Source organism: Malaya genurostris, chromosome 2, assembly GCF_030247185.1.
Source record: "Malaya genurostris strain Urasoe2022 chromosome 2, Malgen_1.1, whole genome shotgun sequence".
Taxonomy (NCBI): Eukaryota; Metazoa; Arthropoda; class Insecta; order Diptera; family Culicidae; genus Malaya; species Malaya genurostris.
The window spans coordinates 83,241,918-83,263,844 of NC_080571.1; the positions used below are offsets into that span (position 1 = coordinate 83,241,918).

Below are 21,927 nucleotides of genomic sequence, written 5' to 3' on the forward strand. Positions count from 1 at the left end.
GTAGAGGCGCTTCAAGCTGCCCAGTAATCCCGCAACGGTGAGTTTTAGCGGATTTTTACTTGTATGTTTTACACACCTTTTTTGAAAAAGTTTGTACTAGTTTGGATGTCTGTTCTCTGTGCTAATACATTTCTGTGGCAGCACATTTTTTGCATTTCTTTTGCCCCGCCTTATATAATTATGCGGTGCAGAGGAGTGAAAAAAGCGTTTCAGTTTTGTTTAAATTCACGTTTTTCAGTTATGTCTCTGACATTGGCATCCCGTTTCTCTTTGTCAGAAAATTTAAGCTTGGTGGTGTGTCATCTCGTGTTGTTTACAGCAATGCGAATAGGAGAAGCAGGATACTGGCGAGATCGTTCTTTAGAGATATTTTTTCTTCATGCAGAGAAAAATATTGTAAAAATAGAAAAATTTGGGTTTATACAACGAATTTTTTTTTATTGAAATAGTGACAAAAGAAAATCTGGGTTGATATTGCAAATATTGCTACTTGAAACTACAGAACAAGATGTTTTTTTTTAGTGGATAAGTTTGTTTCAATTAATATTTGGATAGAAATAACAAATATTTTACTTGTGCGTTCCTGTCAATTCCTTGTCAAACAATTTCACAGTAAATTCAATTTGGAAAAAAAAGTTTGTAATGCACGAACTCTAGTTTAAGTTAATTATTTTTAACGGTAAATTATTTTGTAAATTTAAACTTTTTAGTTGAAATAAATGAGTTTAAATTTAGCTATTTCTACTAACGCTTTTGTTTGTTACAATCACATATTTTGGTTTGGTTTTAAGAATGGAATGATTTCTTTTAAATTTATTTGCAAGTTAATTTTTGATGCTATTTTATTTCAGTTTATGCTCGTATTCAAATTCTTAAAATAAATTCACATTGAAGCCCGGATATTTTGATTAGTATCCAATGTTTGGTTCTTAATCAGTCCGGTCAAGATATCTGCATCAAATAATTATTTTGTAAAAAAATGTGTTATTTAATGTTATGCAATTTACAAGAATATTATAAATTCTCAATACATACGCTTGGATTGTTTAAAGCCCCCAATCGAATGAAAGAAGTATATCAAATTTATTTTCAAAACGCCCACAAACTTTTTTCGCGAAAGAAAAAATGATGTTTAGTCACGCGGAAAAAAATTGCTCTAAAGAAATAAATTCAATATTGTCCATTTAAATAGTAAACTTTGTTCATAACACAAACAAGATCACATATAAATTGAATAAATTTTTGTCGTGATTTAACTTCATAAAACAGGATTGAATCGATATAGACATTCCCGATAACATCAACTAAACTTTGGTTGATATGTAATAAATAGTTAGTTTATTTCAAAAATAGAATGAACCTAAAACAATTTTATTTTCATTTGACTAGACAAAATTTTTGATTCAAATCAAACAGATAACATTGTTGATGAGGAAGGGAAAAATTCGTTCAAAACTATCATATTCTAGTTAGAAATCATCATAAATCAAATTTAAAAATCTACAAATAGTTTCGATAGTTTAAATCTACAAACAGTTTCGTTAGTTTGGCTTCATTTCTCTGCGTATTATTGGCAATCTTATTATATTTCTCCTTACTAAAAATCGGGCTAGACTAAACTCTGTCGATTATTCGGGGAACGTTTGACCAGATTTTCTTCGGGTTAAACGTCAAGTTTAAGACGCGCGCGTGAAGTTTTTAACCGTACAGATATTTGTTCGAGCCGGCTGTCCGGAATTTTACAAGTTCCGAAAGAAATTTCGTATTTTCGTAGGAAGCACGTATTAGTATAAAACGCGATAAGATGGCATCGTATTCTTGGTAGCCGGCTACCCAGAGCAATAATAGTATAAGTAATAAGTAGGTCTCATTATCTACCAAGATAAAAAGAAATGTTCGGTTTAGCCGCTACCCTATATTACGAAAACTTTTTTCATTAGATATTTGAGTCAATTGTAAAATTGATAATTTACAACAAACGACTTTATAATTAATAATTTTTCAAGTTCTTATATACATAATACCATACGCAGAGCTGATAAGAGTCATTTTCATTGACTAAAAAAAGACGAAAATGACAAGAAATTATTGTCACTCTCAGCTTCGCTTGCAAACTATGAGAATGAAATCCATGTCCAGTCAATGACATAAGCGGGACAGTAGTTTCAAAATCGTGTTTTTTCTTTCATTTGCCCTTTCAGTCATTCGCACTTTTCATTGAAAATTCCATAGTATGCAGTGTCGATATTCAACCGAAGATGTGAGAATTGAAAATGACAGAAAAAGGTTTCACAATAACTTTTACCTGTTGGTGCTCGAATTTGTAGTAGTTTTGGTTTCCAAAGAGGATCTGGGATGTATTTACTTCGATTTGCCATATTTTAGTCACTTTTCATAGCCAAGCGTCACAGATTTTCAATACATCGATGAAAGAATGAGAATTGAAATTCTGCTGATGATCCCTGCAGACGCTAGTTTGGTTTCCCACTTAGAAAAAAACGTTCAACGGTGGTCCTTCATTGGTCCAATACGTTGAATCATTGGTCCAATGAAAGTCCAATCAATCGTTCAACGGGAGGCCAACACGGGTCCTTCGTTTGCCGATTTTGAAACAGACCGTTGAACCGAATGCCATTTTTTCGTTCAACAAACCCGGCAGACAGAGGTCCATTGTTGAGCCATTTTTAACATGAGGAGTTGGAGCCCCGTTGGACTAGTTTTACTGCAGAATTTCTGAAGTTTTCTCCACTTAATTGTATAAACTAACAATACATATCTGCACAATACTTCTACTTTACGTAGAATAACAACAAATTTTCTTTCTATGTAAAGGTAACACTCAATGTTCACACTATTTTTGCAAGAGAAAAAACAACAACAAACCGTTCCAGCAAATTGAACGAATATTTCGTGCAATATGTCGTTCAACAAGCGCTCAAAAATCAACAAAATTGAACGGCCTGCTGAGAGGGTTCGTCCTGTCATAGAGGAAAGAGTTTGGTTGGCAATTATACTCTCTCATTTTTTCGATGAGAAACGAAAATGCTTCGTCTCTCTTCGTGTGTTCTGGTGTCGGTCATTTACGAATGAGACAAAAAAATATTGAAAATGAGACTGTTTGAATAGTTGCTTTCATTGAGAATGTGTGACAATTTTAAGCTCGTCCATACGTATGGAAATTGAACGCGCAATCCTTCCTAAACATGTTTTTACTTGCTAATCTTACACAATCACTAAATTGTCTTTTGAACGTTTTGTAGAACAACTTCACCAGAATATTATCATTATTACCATTGAATTCTATTATTTCTATTACATCACTACACACATTCGCTATGTATCTTACAACACTTTTACAATCTTAGGAAAACACCATTGCCGTAATATAAATATGTAGTAGAATTCAACAGTCGTAATAATAATATTATAAAAGGCTTGGTATTACATTCCTTACAGAAACATTGCATGGCTGATATTTCGATCCTACTGACACTAATATCGTTTTCGTTTATTAATCAGAGTAGCCCGTGAGCTGACCCAGAGTCGCCCAAACAACTTTTGGAATGTTTGTTTTAGCAACCTTGGGTCGCTCTAGATTGGATTCCAATCGAGTAGTTTCGCTCTGAAAATTTTCTCGGGTCGCATGCGATTTTGCTTATTTTTTCTTTGAGTTGTTGTTAGAGATGGGCAATTCGTTCGCGAACGGTTCAAAAGAACTAGTTCTTTTGAAAGAATGAACGAGCTATAGTTCTTTTTGCGAGAACGGTAGTTCTTTAGTTCAAAGTCGAAAGATCTTTTTTTTGTTTTTTGAGCTCGCTCAACCTTTTTTCACGAACGGTACTAATAAGAAAGTTTCGTCTTGAAACCGCAGTTCTACTTCGAGGGACCTTTTTTCCTCGCTTAAGCTTACAAAAGTAAGTTCTCGTTTAGTCTTTGAACGAACAAACCAACTATGAATAGAACGAACGAACGGCTCTGGAGAACTAGTTCTTTCAACAGAACTCTGCATCACTGAACGGTTCTTTGAAATGAACCGTTTGGCCCTGTAGTGAGTGGAGTAAATATAGTCCTTTGGAACACGACAGGCCCATCTCTAGTTGTTGTTTAGGGCGCGTACCACGTGTTCGTTTTACTCGGAGTCAGAGTCGCCCGTGTGTAGGTTCAAAAACGAAAACGGTATAAGAATCCTTTGTTAGATCGGAGCTCGAATATACGGCAGCTGGCTTGTGAGACTATTGCCATTTGCAGTGCATTGCCATTTGCAGTGCATCGCCAACTGGGCTATATAAAAATATTCTGGTGAACATAAATAGGTTTTACACGGAGGAGACATAACCTTACAAAATGAGATGGACGAACACCGTTTGGCAGCTATCAGTGGCTTGATAACTGTCAAACCAGTTAAATTTTGTAATATTATATCATGTTCATGCAAAACTTAACAACATCTAATTATAAATTCTAATTATATGATTATGAGAATAGCTTTTTCCACGTCTAATTTGCAGACATAGCAGATAACAGATCGGCTGAAAAGTTCGTATCGTTTCTATGAGAGGGCGCCACTTGAATTAAATCCATACCATTTTCAGTTAGTACCAACCTTCAAAAGATACGTGTATAAATTTGACAGCTGTCTGATTATCAGTTTGTGAGATATTGCATTTTGAGTGAAGCTACTTTTGTTATTGTGAAAAAAATGCAAAAAAAGGAATTTCGTGTGTTGATGAAACACTACTTTTTGATGAAAAAAAGTGCCGCCGATACCAAAAAATGGCATGATGAGTGTTATCCAGACTCTGCACCGGGCGAAGCAACAATTAGTAAGTGGTTTGCAAAATTTCGTACTGGTCATATGAGCACCGAAGACGATGAACGCAGTGGACGTCCAAAAGAGGCTGTTACCGATGAAAACGTGAAAAAAATCCACAAAATGATTTTCAATGACCGTAAAGTGAAGTTGATCGAGATAGCTCACACCCTAAAGATATCAAAGGAACGTGTTGGACATATTATTCACGAATATTTGAATATGAGAAAGCTTTGTGCAAAATGGGTGCCGCGTGAGCTCACAATCGATCAAAACCAACAACGAATTGATGATTCTGAGCAGTGTTTGGAGCTGTTATATCGAAATAAAACCGATTTTTTTCGTCGATATATAACAATGGACGAAACATGGCTCCATCACTTCACTCCGGAGTCCAATCGACAGTCAGCTGAGTGGACTGCACGCGATGAACCGAACCCAAAGCGTGGAAAGACTCAACAATCGGCCGGTAAGGTTATGGCGTCTGTATTTTGGGATTCGCATGGTATAATTTTCATCGACTACCTTGGAAAGGGAAAAACCATCAACAGTGACTATTATATAGCATTATTAGAGCGTTTGAAGGACGAAATTTAAAAAAAACGGCCTCATTTGAAGAAGAAAAAAAGACAATGCACCATGTCACAAGTCGATGAAAACCATGCTGAAATTGAACGAATTGGGCTTCGAATTGCTCCCTCATCCACCGTATTCTCCAGATTTGGCCCCCAGTGACTTTTTCCTGTTCTCAGACCTCAAGAGAATGCTCGCTGGTAAAAAATTTAGAAGCAATGAAGAGGTAAACTGAGGCCTGTTTTGAGGCAAAGGACAAATCGTACTACAAAAATGGTATCGAAATGTTGGAAGATCGCTATATAATCTATATAATCTCTGTATCGCCTCTGATGGCAATTATGTTGAATAATAAAAACGTATTTTGGCAAAAAAATGTGTGTTTCTATTAAACGATACGAACTTTTCAGCCGAAATGTTATAATTTGATAGTTCTAAGGTCAACTAGAAAATTTGACAGTCGACCGACTGTAGTACCCAATAGAAATTATCAATGAACATTTCATAAAAAAAACCTAATTACTATAATTATTCGTGTTTTCATTTAGTGTGTAATCCATGAAAGGAAACCATCCCTGACGGATGGATGCTTTGATGTACATGAGAAGGTTAGCTCATTCACTCGTGTAAGCTTGGACAATACAGTCGCATGTACGAATTAGATAAATAAAAAAAAAACAAAATGGAGACCGATCAAGAAAATGATTACGACACCGACTAAAACGGATTCTTTATAATTGATTCATTAGTTTCCCAACTAAGCAGAATAATTTATTCGAAAGTTTTATGAGCTGTTTAAATACATGTTTACAAAAGTCGTTACTTTTTTACCAATTAAAAAAAAATATGTTCATAAGCTGGCGCAACAATCGGTTTATTAATCTGTTGGCCAGTCTGCTTATTTCACCGACGAAACCCTGCTCAGTCGGTCGATTAACCAGAAATGTTTTCAACAGAGTAGTGCTTGACAAAACAAACAAGTCGTTCCGGAATGTTTGGATTGAGGATATGAATCTATTCCAACACCGAAACGCACATTATCTTATCTGCAAAATAGCATGCAAAATCAGGTGAAGGTCGAAGTAGGCCATCCAGCTGACTTATTGCTTTACGGCAGGTTAAGTATAGAACAGAAATCACGTGCAATACTTACTCTTCCAAGAGGTCACCAAGATCTTCCGATTTATCTTCCTTTAGGCACTTAGTAAGATCATCTTTGTTCAGTCCTCGTTGACAGCCCCGGTAAAACAGTGGTAGCAGCCAGGTGAACAACAGCTGTGACACACAAAAGGCTCCCTTCCGAGGATTCTTCTTTTCCGGTTTACGTGAGTTATCCATTTTTCGTTCTAGTTTGATTCACTTATCACCTACGCTGGATTTTATTTCTGTTGGTCACTTCCGATGTGTTTTTCACTTTCTTCATATGCTGTTTTTAATGCATTTTTCTGACAATCTGCTCACAATTAGAAGTAGTAATAAGTACACAATTTAGATGAAAACTATTTATAAATTTATTAATTTTATTTCGATAACTTTAGTGCGTCTCTCTAGATAACGTCTAAATGGTAGCTTACTCCGCGCAAATCTAACGGTTTATTAAATGAGTCAAATTCACAACCGAGAGATGGTTGAATCCAAATCTATTCAATGCGAAAATTGATAACCTTCGGGTGCAAAACTGTGAAATGCTACATTTTCCTGCCGGAAATAATTGCTTTATGAATTATTCGGTGGTTGTTAAAATGTTGCGAAACGCAACAGCAAACAAGTAGCATGAACATATAGGTAACCTTACCGTTCTCCGGAAGGTATAGAGTGCTAGCATTTGTATTCCAGTGTTACATACCATTTATGATTTAAAGCAGTTTCGGATGACTAACTTCCTAGTTCTCATGTTCTTGATGGAAACTGAATAAAATGAAATTCGTTTTTTAAATCAGTCATTCCTCCGCAATATAACAAACTTTATGAACAAAACGCACCAGTATTTGTATTATTAGGCGTTACACAGTTTAATCTGAAGTAAATTAATTCGAAAGTCTGATAAAGGGTCCCATTTAATAAGGTAAAAAGGTGAACATGAAAATATTTAAACTTTTACAATTAGCTGTAGCTTGTTTAGTTCTTGCGATTCCATATAAAATTTTCAAAATTGGATTGAACTTCCGACTCCGAAATTACATGTTTATAAGCGTAAAAATGTCAGTTTCAAGAGTATTTGATCATAACTGACCATGTAAAGAGAAGCAAAATCCTTTAAATTGATTAACAAATATTACTGGTTTGTGAAGCTCGTTAGTTGATGACCAAAATAACCCGCTTCAATTATACCAGTCCCCGGGCTTCCGAAAGAATCGGAGATAGTTTTCAAAAGCTCAAAAATTGAACTCACCAAATTCTTAGTGATGGATGAAGTGAAATCCGTTTTTTTAAATCAGTCATTCCTCCGCAATATAACAAACTTTATGAACAAAACGCACCAGTATTTGTATTATTAGGCGTTACACAGTTTGATCTGAAGTAAATTAATTCGAAAGTCTGTTAAAAGGGTTCTTTTTTGTGTTAAATAAGTCCCATTTAACAAGGTCAAAGGGTGAACATGAAAATATTGAAACTTTTACAATTGTTTAGTTCTTGCGATTCCATATAAAATTTTCAAAATTGGATTGAACTCCAAAATAAGTTGTTTTTAAGTGTAAAAATTTCAATTTCAAGAGTATTTGATCATAACTGACCATGTAAAAAGATGCAAAATCCTTTAAATTGGTTAACAAATGTTACTAGTTTGTAAAGCTCGTTAGTTGATGACCAAAATAACCCACTTCAATTATACCGGTCCCCGGGCTTCCGAAAGAATCGGAGATAGTTTTCAGAAACTCAAAAATTGAACTCACCAAATTCTTAGTGATGGAAAAATCTTAGAATCAAATGAAAGTTCATACAGTTCCATAGGTGGTTATTGAATTTTAACCGACTTCCGGTTGCGGTATTATAGGGCCATAAGTGTTGAACATAATATACTATCGCTTAAAATTATTCAAATTTTAGGGTCTTGTTAGTTGATGATCAAACAAACTTTGCTTCGGCTTCACTAGTTCCCAGATCTACACGGATAAAATTGTATTACCGGTACCATGATTTTTTAATCATGAAATCATGAATCATACCTTCTCATGAAATTTCATAAGCAAACATGAAAGATGTGTTATTGTGCATGATACCACCCATATTGCTCATGAAATCATGACTTATTTTTCATGATAGACATGATTCATGATTTCATGATTTTTAATCATGGTACCGGCAATGTATTTTTACCCGTGTATAAGCACCGTAAATTGTGGTCCAAAGCACCAAAACGGCTTGAATAATTATTTTAATAAACTTAGACTGCAATGAGCAGGGCCGGTGAAAGAAGTGTTTTTTTTTCAAAAGTGGGATTTTGTCGTATTTAAATAAAATTTACATTAGAATTGAGGAATACTGGGTCGCCCCTCGGTAAACTGCAAAATAATCCACCTGGACTTAACACGTTTCTCCGGCTCTGCCAATGACAATTCTTAACGTCCCATACATGGATGTTGAATTGTATCCGAATCCAACATCCGGTTCTGGTAATATAAGGTAATGGGTGAGAAAAGTTTTTAACAGTCGTGTCAAATAACGATGCAAAAAACCTGTTTTAATCCACCTAGTGGTGTAATGATGCCTTTCTCATATCAATCATACTATCATATATAACACTGTGGTGTTCTTCAAAATAATTTTCTTCGATTCTTAAAAGAATAACCGAAATCGGTTTGTTTGACCGTCTACTGATAAAAACTATCAATTGGAAAAGATTTGAGGTAGATTTAGAAATTTTTCTAAGGTTTTTCCCCATTTTCAGTGATGGTATACAATTTTTAACCCACTTTACCCTATATTTCCGGGTCCGGAAGTCGGTTTCGCATGAAATTCAAAAATTGCGTATGGGACCACAGGACCTTTCATTTGAGCCTAAGTTTGTGAAAATCGGTCGCGCCATTTATGAGAAAAGTTAGAACACATATTTTCTTTATATTTGTTGCACATTTTACCCCATAACTCCCAAACCGGAAGTCGGATCCAAATAATATTCAGGAATTTTGTATGGGACCACAAGACCTTTCATTTGAATTTAAGTGTGTGAAAATCGGTTCAGCCATCTCGGAGAAAAGTGAGTGACATTTTTTTTCACAATTTTTATGCATATCACCCTGTAGCTCCGGAACCGGAAGTCGGATCCAAATGAAATTCAGGAACTTTGTATGGGGCTATGAGACCTTTCATTTGAATCTAAGTTTGTGAAAAACGGTTAAGCCATCTCCGAGAAAAGTGAGTGACAATATTTGTCACACACACATACACACACACACACATAAACACACACACAGACATTTGCTCAGTTCATCGAGCTGAGTCGAATGGTATATGACATTCGGCGCCTCGGTTCAAAAGTCGGTTTTTGCAGTGATTGTATAGCCTTTCTATACGAGAAAGGCAAAAACGTGAAAAATTTATCAAATATTTTTCAATACATAGTCTTGTTAGTTGATGTCCATGGAAACTTATTCCGGATATACTTGTTCCAGGATCCAATTCCGAAAATGGCGGAAGAAGTCGTTGAAAATTGTAGAGTGGATATTTGATCAATTTCTAATATTAATGATAATAAGAAAGACATCACTGAATTCATATCCTACTACACAAATCAACTGAAAACATCAGAACTGAATCTAACACGGAGAGGAGTTCTATTTCATACTGTTGACTGACAATCGATACAATTGAGGGCAGAGTTTCATTTATTTCAAATTTCTTGCGGCACAACTCTAAAGGAAACCTAACTGTAGTACTTGTTTGACTTATTTGTTGTTCAATGTTGAAAAACAGCAAATAGAAACTGTCATTTTTTTTAGATTTTTTTATGTGAATACGTCTAACTTTACTATGGAACGCAGTTTCAGAAATACAAGAATGGGCAGAACTTAATCATGAATCCCTTTTGTTGTACTTAACGCAGCAACATATTTTTTTCTCCATACCATCGGAGATATATTCAGCAATTTATGGTCACCTTTTCAGTAGTATGAAAAAATCTCAAATAACTCAAAATTGAATTTTTCTAAAATGTTTGGTATGAACGAGCATTAAGGAAAAATTCAGTGCCAAAATAACGCGCGCAAAATTTCAAGCGCATGAATTGAACGAATCATCGCACAAAGCGTATCGTGCAAAACCGACACACAGAAACTCGGAATATTTTCAGTGGTTGAGAGCAGTGGGCTTACGGGACGTTTTATTTGCTAGTAAAACAAACACTTACTTTGTATGGTGACACAAGGAGACTTAATATGTTTCATTTCGTTTTAATTATGTGTAAAAATCCTTTTTTATAAGTGAATAATATTTTACCATGTCTCATGAATTTTTATGGATACTTTTTACCCGCGATTGACGAGTGGATAACAATAATTTATAGTTATTTAGGGGTTTTGGCACCGCATTGGTACCGGTTCGGTGCTAAGTGCACATAACTATTTCCACTACGGCGAAACGTAAAAAGCGAATAATTTATAGTTCACAAATTTCCAAAATCCAAGATGGCGGTTTTCGGTTTGTAGATATTCTTTCAAAACGATTTAAATTTGTGTTTTCGGGACGGGTTTGACAAGTAAATTTGTGAAAATAATGTCACATTAATTCCTAATTTAAATAAGTTATCGTTTTAAATTAACTTATGAATGAATTTGAACATTGCATTTTTAATGTCATCGGAATCAGTCTTGTCCGTTACACAACCCTTAAATTTTTCGTTCTGGTGTAATTCGCCTTATAGTTGTACTCTTATAGTTCTGCAAGTGAAGCTTACAACATTGAGATTATTGATTGAAGTGAAGCTTACAACATTGAGATTATAGATATTGAATTGAAAGCTTACAACATTGAGATTATTGATATTCGAAAGTGTGGAAAAAGCATGTCAGTTTTATTCGTGTTAACATTATCCAGTTATGTATCTGTCATCACCCACCCGTCTTTTTCACCTGAATCAAAGTTAGAACATTCTTGTTGCATTCTCACAGAGAAAGAGACATTCGAAATTTTGACCAACTGATCACGAGCATAGTTTTTTAGGGAGATTGCATAACTTTTGTGTACGGGAAAGGTAACACTATTTTGATTGTGTTTCGCAATGCCACAAATAAACTGGCTTTTTAAGCTTACCCACTTGCACGCGGCGGGCAGATTTCCCCCCAGACGGCTGGCTATTTCTGCCGGCCATTTTTGCTGGAATTCTGCCAGAATTCCGGCAAAAGTCTGGCAACAATGCAACAACCGTTTCCGGCAGAGAATTTCGCCTAGCGATTATTAACGGTTCTTTTCTGTCGGATTCTTGCCATACAAGATTGGCAGAACCGTTTGAATCGGTTCTACATTTTAAGCGTCTTGGATTTATTTTTCCAATAAAAGATACATATGAAAGACAATAAGTTATTGCCCTTCATATATATTAATGATGGAAAATGTTATTACCAATAACATTACTTTCTCACTACCAAACATATCCATATTTCAATCTCATTTACCTCGTCTCAAGATTCGTTTTTTGTACGTTCATGCGGGATTGACGAATATCAAATGAAGTCGAATAAAATAAAAGAAAAAAGAAAGAGGAGGGAAATAAACAAGACACGTACGGCGAGATAATGACGCAATTTCGCCTGGACAATTTTGACAGCAGCCGGAATGCAGCCAGCCTTCTGACGGTTGCCCGAATTCCTCACAAGCGGGTAAAGGTAAAGGTTTTTATTGTGATAAATATAATTTTAACCAGTTGGTGAAACCAGTTCATTTGCTAGTTCGAAATAATATACCTGTTGATAAAACATCACTTTTACATTTCCGTCAAAAAACTACGATTGAATACAATTTTGATGAAACCACGTATTTCCATCGAAATTGTAAAAATGAAATGTGTGTCTGTTTTGATGGCAATTTTAGATAAAATAGCTGTGGAATTGATTAGATGATTAATTTTTACATGCTTTAAATTATAAATTCAAGTAAAATGGGATGCTCTATTTACCTTATGATCAAAAAAGAACCGGAATTTTCATTTTAAAATTTCCGCGCTTGTCCAATCGGTAAACTTTTATTCTCTCAACGTTGGCAACACTTTTATACACATTCTGTCAAATTTTAACGCATACCGTACGATTAGTTTTTGTTTGGCATCTATACAAAGAAGTTGAAAAATTTTCGTGTGACGATTTTTATAATGAAGTGTTCCGAAACGTTGAAAATGTTAGAAAAGGCCTTTGGTGAATCATGTCTAGGAAAAACACAGGCATACGAGTGGTATAAACGCTTCAAAGGTGGTCGTACAAGCTTGGATCATGATGAGATCCCTGGCCGCCCAACAACATCTGTTACTGAAGAAAACATTGAATCGACGAAGCAAATCGTGTTGCAAAATCGTTCTGTACCGATTAGAGGGATTGCTGTGTTGTTGGGCATCTCTTATGGATCAGCCGATCACATTTTAACTGATGTTTTGGGTTGGAAACGCGTCACTTCTCGGCTGGTGCCAAAAAAGCTGAATTTCATTCAAAACGCCGGCTCACACAGCGTTGGTTGTGTCGCAGTTTTTGGCCAAAAACTCAACCAATATCATCAACCAACACCCTACTCTCCAGATATGGCCCCGTGTGACTTTTTTCTCTTCCCCAGACTCAAATTGCCATTGCGGGGAACGCGTTTAGAGACCATAGAAGAGAATTCGCTGCGTGAACTAAAGGCCATACCTTCGGCGGCTTATAAAACTTGTATGGAAAATTGGATCAAGCGTTGGCATGCGTGTATTGCCGCAGGAGGGGAGTACTTTGAAGGCGATAATAAAGATATTGAAATTTTGCCTTTTTTATAAAAATTTTGGTTCTTATTTGATCATAAGATATGTGCTTCTATTGAGATGTAAATTTACATGCTTTTTCCGAAATGTGAAAATAATCGATATTTGGAATAAATCAAACGCGGTCAATTCTAAGTATTGCACAGAAATCTGCATCTACGAACTAAAGCGGTAGTTCGTAAATTCGTAAAACCTAATCATATCAATATTTGCGAATTAATTTGATGAGTAGGAGCAGGAAAACAATGTTTGGGTCGTTCCAAAATCCAAGAAGACGACCACTGGTTTAACTATATTCCTTCGCAACGACCACAAACACATCTAATCCGTCTCGAAAATATCCATTATGCAAGGGTTTTAAAGAAATCAATAAACTGGCAGTTGCCATCTTGGATTTCTAAAATACCTCTAACATCGTTTACTCTAAATACCGATAGTGTAGTGATTCCATGGAATATAAATAAGATTTAATTTTATGAAAAACCTCTATTCACGAAGTAGAAAACGTAAAAAAGATTGCGTTATTTAGGATTTGGTTCGTAAAAAGAGTTACGTAAAAGGAGGCAACGTAAAATAAGAGTACGTAAACGGAAGTTTGAGCTTATTAACATCCAAGAATGCTACGTCACAATTGTGAAATTTGTTTGTTTTCACCATGAAATACTTAACCTCAAACAACTTTCAAGTACGATTCAGACGATCATTTAACTTTTGTCAACGTTAACGTTAACTCCACCGTCCGTCGAAATTAGTTTACGGCTTTCATTATCGAATCGTTCTCACGTTCCGGACATCAAATTGATGGCCCTTATTACCGATATCACTACACGGTGAAAACCAAGTGAAGTGATTGTGACCCTTATTATCGGTATCACTTCACGGTGAAAATCGAGTGAAGTGAATGTAGATATTTATTACAGGAGTCGCTTCAAAGTCAAAAGTAATTACTTGGATGAACTTGATTTCATTATGAACATCACGTCACCAACATTTTGTTGAAAAAATGAGTTTTTTTCCACTACAGCGACCACTTCACTCTGCGTGATACTGGTAATAGGTAAAATCAAGTGAAGTGATATGTGAGTGAAGTGAAAGTGGAAGTGGAAGTGAGAACGGTAATAAGGGCCGATATGTATTTTTTGAATTCTTCGTGAAACATCATATGATATATGATTGATTTTGACATCTCTCCTAATTCCAATGGTTTACCACAAGCATATAGAAAACTCTATACAGGACATTTGCTATTGACACTATTAATCTTTCTAGGTCGAGGCTCGAGTATACATAAAACTATATGCCTTTTGTGTTGTGATTAGGGATCATGTACTGTGTTAAGTAAAATATTTCTATTACTATTTCTTGATTTCAGTTTCAAGCAAAATGAGAACATAGAATTTATGTCGTAGAATGCAGTGCTTTCTAAACTCTCTGCTACTGCGAAAAATCGTAGGCCTTAGCCTTAGCATGAGTTTTTTTTAGCGCACTGGTGAGCTATAGAGACCAGTTTGAGAATCACTGTCTTAGATTTTAGCAACAAAAATGTCCGGCAGTTATTCAACCACACAAACAATTCTGGTATAGCACAGACACACATCTAAACATATTCGATTGACTTAAAAACACAATTCACTTGCGCAATACCGACTGTGATTATAGATTCATTCAGCTTCATTGATTTGCTCATCATGAATGTCAATTTGTATATGAATAAACATAAGAACTAGAATAGTAATCTTGACACACAAACTTTAAAACATATTATTGCCACCATACTATATTGTCAACCATTCATAAGATCAAATGTTTACGTTTGCCTCCACTAGTTCCATCAAATCAGGCTAGTTTTATTCAATCAGCCTGGGTCAAAGAACCACTAGCTTCACTAATTCCTCGGTACTTGATTGAACTCATCACAGGCTTTTGATTACTTCTCGAAACATGAGTCGTTCATTGGTCCGTTATTTTACGCACAATAAAGTTCCCCGGAAAGAAGTTCACTGAATGGGGCTTATCTAGTCCTTCGTTTGAAATGCAATACACAGCAGTTGTAGAATTAGCGTAGAAATAAGCCAACACTAAATACGAGGCAAACGCGTATCAATCTACGGTCGCGTATTTCCATCGAATTCCCCGAAACAAAAACCGGGTGCATCTGAGTAGGACTGAATGAAGACTAACTGGACACTGCAGTGCTCCCCACATGAGTAGCTTTATCTGCTACTCGCGCACCATCCAAATACGAATGTAAACAGCACTGTTAATCATAATCCACCCAATGGTGCAAACATCACTCTCTCCAGACGATAGTATTGTGTTTAATTGATAATGTTCAAGTTACTTCAAATTACTCGTCATGGATTGCATCATCCAAAATTATAGTAACTACATCAGTACTACCAGGGCCGGTGAAACATGTGAAACCCAGGTGGGTAATTTTTCATACCGGGGAGAAAGACCCACTATTTTGAAGTATGTATTCCTCTATTCTAATAGAAATTATATTTATCCCTGAAAAGTGCAAAGTCGTTTTTTAAATAAAATATTGTTTCTATAAAACTTTTCCTGAAACGCGTAAATTAGAATTTTGAATAGTTTTTGGCACAAAGGTTTGAAACAAAATTTCGCATCCAAGGTATAAGCTGGTTTCAAAATCACTTCTAATATTTGTTTTCAATATTGAGGCAGCAGTCTTTTGTGATCCGTTTTAACTTATTTGTGTCTGCGAATTTTCAAAATTATTTCTTTGAGAATTTTGGTTATATATAAGCAAGTTTGGATAATCGTGATGTATGAAGTCCCGGGGTGGCGGTTCAATGCATAAGCAACTGGTTTTACAAACCAGCTGTCAAATGTTCGAGCCCCGACCTGGAAGGATTCGTAGTGTCAATAGAATCGTAGCACCAGCCATGCAATGGTTCTGTACACTCTGAATCGGCTGCGAAGTCTGGTACTGGAAATTCTTTTACGATCGTGTACGACAATCTGGGCATAAAAAAGATCTTTTCCAAATGGGTGCCGTGTTCGCTCATAATCAACAAAAGTCAAATGGAACGCGTTGGTATTAAACAATGGACGAAACATAGATCCACTATTTTTATCCGGGACTGGGAAAGCCATCTGAAAACGTAACAGGTAGCTGGAACAATCATGGCATCAGTTTTTAAGACGTTCAAGGTATAATTAACATCAACTATCTTGAACAGAAAAGTACCATCAAAAGTGATTATTACTTTGAGTTAGTGATGTGATTGAAGAGCGAATACGAAAAAAACCGCCTCATAAGAATAACAAAGAAATCACCGTTAACCAAGACAATGCGCCGTGCCATAAATCGATGAAAACAATTAAGAAATTAAACGCAACGGGCTGCGATCTGTTTCCTCACCCGCGTTATTCACAATTACCTAGCCCCCAGCGATTTCTTGTCCTTTGGTGATCAGAAAAAGACACGCCAGGGCAAAATATTTGGTTCGAATAAAACAGCCATCGCCACAACTGAAGCCGATGTTTAGGCCATTGACCAATCATTCCATAAGGATGGTATTGAAAAATTATTAAAGTGATAGAACGATTGTATGTCATTTAAAAATGATAATGTTGATGAATAAAAAATACTCCTGCACACGAAATTAAGTTTTCCTGGTTAGTTTCTGGACTTTTTGAACGATGTGTTAGAAACTGTTTCCTCTTTTCTGGACCACAAAGTGTACAAGTGTATTCGATACAGAATCTTGGTTTGAATGAGTGATTTTCGTTACTAACTGAAGTTTCAATCACCAATTATCTGAAATATGATTTTTTTAGATATAGATTCATCTACTTCAATCAAAGTGTAGCAATATTTCTAATGCATTTTATGTAATGATATGGAAAATCAATTAAAAATGATTGAGATATAGATGTTCAAAACCTGAGCACTGTTTGTACGGTTTTCAGTATTTTGAATTTGCACACCAGTATAAAAAATCAAAATGTAGTCCTACGTCAAAAGATTTCGAGTGATTTTATTTATGTGAAGATATAGAAGGTGAGACGTGACAAGGTTCATTTGATCATGTAGAAATCTTTTAGTAACTTAACTTTCACTTTCTACCAGAGGAGTTGACCATAAACATCTGCCGGAAAATTCCGACAATGGACTTCTACTATTTACTATTAAGTCCGGCAAAGCTACCAGAAGTTACTTTCTCCTTGCTACTGCATTCTTTTTTTTGCCGGTTCGGAATGTAAAGAGTAAAAGACCTTTATCGGTATTTTTCGGTATATCAGAGACTCGAATGATTCGCATTGATGAGATGATTAAGCTCGGCTCCTCTGTTGGAAGGGAAAAGGTAAGTTACTAAAAGATTTCTGCTTGCTCAAATGACCCTTTTGTCACGTCTCACCTTTCTGCGGTATATCTTTACATCCTTTCTTTACCTTGAGAACTAGCCTCCATAATGTTTTTTGTTCGAAATTTCAAGTGGGTAATTACCCACCTTTGGAATTTTCGGGTGGGTTGTGCTACCCACCGTACCCACCTCTTTCACCGGGCCTGAGTACTACCTTTTTCAATCCACCCAATGGTATAATAATGCAGATTTCTCATATCACTTATATTTTCAAAAATATCATGAGAAGATTCTGTCAAGAAATTTTTGATGTGGTACACATCTTTATTTTCTATATAGGGGTACAAATCAGAAACTCAAGAAAAACTACACGTAGAAATGTGGTCAGGTTTTAAACACTTACAGCTCAGTCTATTTTGTATCAATTATTAATATTATTTCATCATTTGATAGGAAATATTTCTACGTTTCGATTTGAATGTATCAAGCCACGTATTTTCAATTATATATGATTGAAATTTTGATTAGTAGCGAGCAGTGTCCTATTTGGCTGCTAAAAATCTTTGGCATACAGGATTTCCCTGCCATAGACGACGGTTTTGAAGGAGTAAGCGATGTATCAAAGAGAGAGCATCGCTCTGATTGGTCAATCGATGCAAAAACGAAGTTGTTGGAAGCACGCGAATCTATAAATAGAAGCGAAATTAAAGCACGTTTCAGTCCTACTCGTAGCATGCTAGAGGTAGGTTGTTGCTAGAGTGCAAGACAAAAACGTGTCATAAAACGATTTGAAGCTTTAAGGTGAAATGTAGCGTTATAAAATGTGCGCAAAATTTTATCCGCTTCAGTTGAACGAACCGTCGCACAAAGCATACCAAGAAAAACGGACACATAGAAACAAGAACTTTTTTCAATGATTGAGCGCAGTGGGTTTACCTCTCGTTATATTGGCTTGTAAAAAAGACTGGACGTAATGGAATTTTAAATCCTTCACACTTTGAATATATGCTGATTCAATCATCATTGTTAGTGATTACTCTTACACTAGAGCTATAAATCATGAGTAATTATGAATGACTAACATGAGGTTATATGTACATATATGTATTGAATAACTTGCTAACCATGTATATGCCTGAGCTTAGTAGCAATCATGGATGCTTCTTCAAAAGAATGATTGAAGACAAGAGAACATTCAAGAATTTTCGATATCTTTGCCAGTAGTTCACCAGGCCCTTCCAGCCTTTACGTAAAAGTATTTACTTGACTCGCATGAGTTCATCTTACCATGCAGTTAAAATTATGTAGTGATTCATTTCATTCAGTAGCTTGTCAATGATGAAGTTATAGTTTTGCTAAAAAATTGCTACTATCTAAAATAATACCTGTTATACGATATTACACAGCCAAGCTTTATTGCTTCAGCAACATCAATGCATTGAACTCAACAGAATTGGACATTATTAGCATTATAAATGACAGTTACTTAGCAAATAAACGATTTATATCCATTTTATTGTATTCAACTCATTTTTATTTCAACACAAAACCCAATGCTGCATAAATTCGCGTTATTATTTTATATATAATTTTTGCTCACGATATAATGCCACCGTGCCCACCGTGCATTTCTCACACCACCTCAATACGAAACAGCAGCGCGCAAGCAATAAAAAAAATGCGGAAAAGTTTATGTAAACTTTTTCAAATTTCGGTCGTTTTAGCTAATATTCTATAATTTTGAGTTGCATTTTCAGATTCTTTGTGAAATTCTGCTACAAACACTACACTACAGATTGAGAGCGCAGTGGGGTTACCTCTCGTTATATTGGCTTGTGAACAAGAGTGGACGTAATGGATTTTTGAATCCTTCACACTTTGAATATATGCTAATTCAATCGTTATTGTTAGTGATTACTCTTACACTAGAGCAATAAATCATGAGTAATCATGAATGACTAACATGAGGTTATATGTATATGTATTGACCACCTTGCTAACCATGTATATGCCTGTTGTTTTTCAATGTTTATAACATTGTTTGTATCACGATAATACTTGGTTTGTATTCCATTCTGTAGCTTGTCAATGATGAAGTTATAGTTTTGCTATAAAAATTGCTACAATCTAAAATAATACCAACAACATTTATAATGCTAATAATGTTCAACAGAGTTGGACATTATTAGCATTATTAATGACAGTTACTTAGAAAATAAACAATTTCTTACAATATCCATTTTATTGTATTCAACTCGTTTTTATTTCAACACAAAACCCAATGCTGCATAAATTCGCGTCATAATTTTATATGTAATTTTTGCTCACGATATAATGCCACCGTGCCCACCGTGCATTTCTCACACCACCTCAATACGAAACAGCAGTGCGCAAGCAATAAAATAAATGCGGAAAAGTTTATGTAAACTTTTTCAAATTTCGGTTGTTTTAGCTAAAATTTTATAATTTTGAGTTGCATTTTCAGATTCTTTGTGAAATTCTGCTACCAACACTACTTTTCAGTTCTAAAATCATCCCCGTGGAACGGAACAGTTATCGTTTATACATTTCAAAAACCAATTACGGCTCGGCAAAGCAAAATTTCAAAATTCTAAGAATACTTAGTTATGATAAATTTGATTTCGAAAACTTAAGTGTTTTTCGTTTTTAGAAAATCGGTCTAGTTTTTGAATAATTGATCAAAAACGCGATTGTCGCATTCCGCTTCATTTCACCTTAAGGGCTGAGGCCAGTTGTTGCTCTCTCGTAAATGTGTAAAATGACTCTCGATGTGGCCGGGTGGCCAAGAAAGTTTTGATATTTTCGGTTACAAGTTTGACTACATCACATAAAATCCAATAAAGCTACCAGCCTTGCTGAGCCGATTTTATTTCTCTCTCATGTTTCGTTACGTTACCAGGATACAAGAGCAGAAAAAAATAATGCCACCATAGAAATGGACTTTCCATTACAAAAATAACATTCACTTAATTTTTATCGCGACAACATATATGTTTTCATGCACTAATCGCATTTAAACTAAATTATCTAGACATTGTCAGGATAGATTTTCGATCCATGCTTTTGAAGGCGAGATATTCAATGAGCAAGTTGAAAGTTGTCGTTCTCAGCTATGCAATTCTTCCTTCAGAAAAAAGACTTTCTAGACCGCTAAAGTCAAACATTCATTCTGAAATTTTCACAGAATAATCTAAACTAATTTTCTAAGAGATTGTCAGTTGGGTTTTTTTATATTCGTCCCCGTTTCTGAGAAAATCAGATTTGAAGCGTGAAAATAGCCCTTTAAAACGCCCTCAAATACACTGGCGTCAGCCCTTAATTGGTATGCTTTGATCTTGTATCATGCAAGCTCGGAATTCCATGTTAAGTCGTTTCCCCATGAGAAATTGACAACTACCCCTGGATAAATTTTGAGTGCTTAAGATTAATTTCTAATTTATATTAGATGAACTCGATTGATAATGAGAAATAGTTTATCGCTTTAACCGAAATCGCAGAATGGTAGAGAAACTTAACGCTAAAAAAAATGCTTGCATAAAAAACTTGAACACAAGCTTAGCGAAGAGAAGCTTAATTATCGAAATCGCAAGTATGTACAAAGATATAATTGCATACATTTGGGATAATGATGTAATTTCGTCGGTTATAAAACAAATGCAAATCAAGACAAATGATGTTCGGTGTTGGTTCGGATGGATTGAACTTTTTGATTGTAGATTATTAGAAACTTTGGGTGCCTTGTTCCTCATCAATGGCTCGAACAACCCCATGGGGCTGTTCCTTGTAGTTTTTTTTTTCAATCTAGAATAAAATAAACTTTCTTTGTGTAGGAACTAACATAACCTTTTCAATTTGTAAACAGTTATGTCGAGTTAATAAGAATTTTTCTTTATTTTACATCGTGGCACTAAATGATTAAAAACACTTTATCCTACAGATCTGAAAGCGGAAGTCGGACCCTGATGAAATTAAACAGCAACCTATGAGAGTATAGGGATTTGAGCCTTAGTTTGTCAATCAATAAAATAATCTCGGAGAAAATTAAGTGGGTCTCGTTTTAGAGTTTTTGACCAATATTTCCGATACTTCTGGAACCGGAAACTTGGAACCAGTACAGCCGAAGTCGGTTCGTTTAGTAAGTAACTAATATAGCCTACAAATTAAATCAGTTTTTAGCCAAATCTAGAAGAATTTTACCTTTTTGCATCGTCGCTCTAAATGACGGTGTGCAATTTTAAACACACTTTACCCTA

At 35.3% G+C, this 21,927-nt stretch overlaps 1 protein-coding gene across 10 annotated transcripts in view; it reads right to left on the reverse strand.

The window, feature by feature from the left end:
- LOC131427678 (ATP-binding cassette sub-family C member 4) overlaps positions 1–21,927 on the reverse strand; it is a 59,846-nt gene that overhangs the window by 22,629 nt on the left and 15,290 nt on the right. For 4 of the 10 annotated variants that reach the window (XM_058591088.1, XM_058591078.1, XM_058591081.1 and 1 more), the window contains one exon: positions 6,537–6,836. In XM_058591088.1, coding sequence (XP_058447071.1) covers positions 6,537–6,721 — 185 coding nt within the window. In that variant the 5' untranslated portion in view covers positions 6,722–6,836. Of the gene's footprint in view, positions 1–6,536; positions 6,883–7,178; positions 7,199–7,229; positions 8,014–14,967; positions 15,026–15,069; positions 15,281–21,927 lie in introns of those variants that run through there. The other 6 variants (XM_058591083.1, XM_058591080.1, XM_058591087.1 and 3 more) reach the window with 6 other exon arrangements.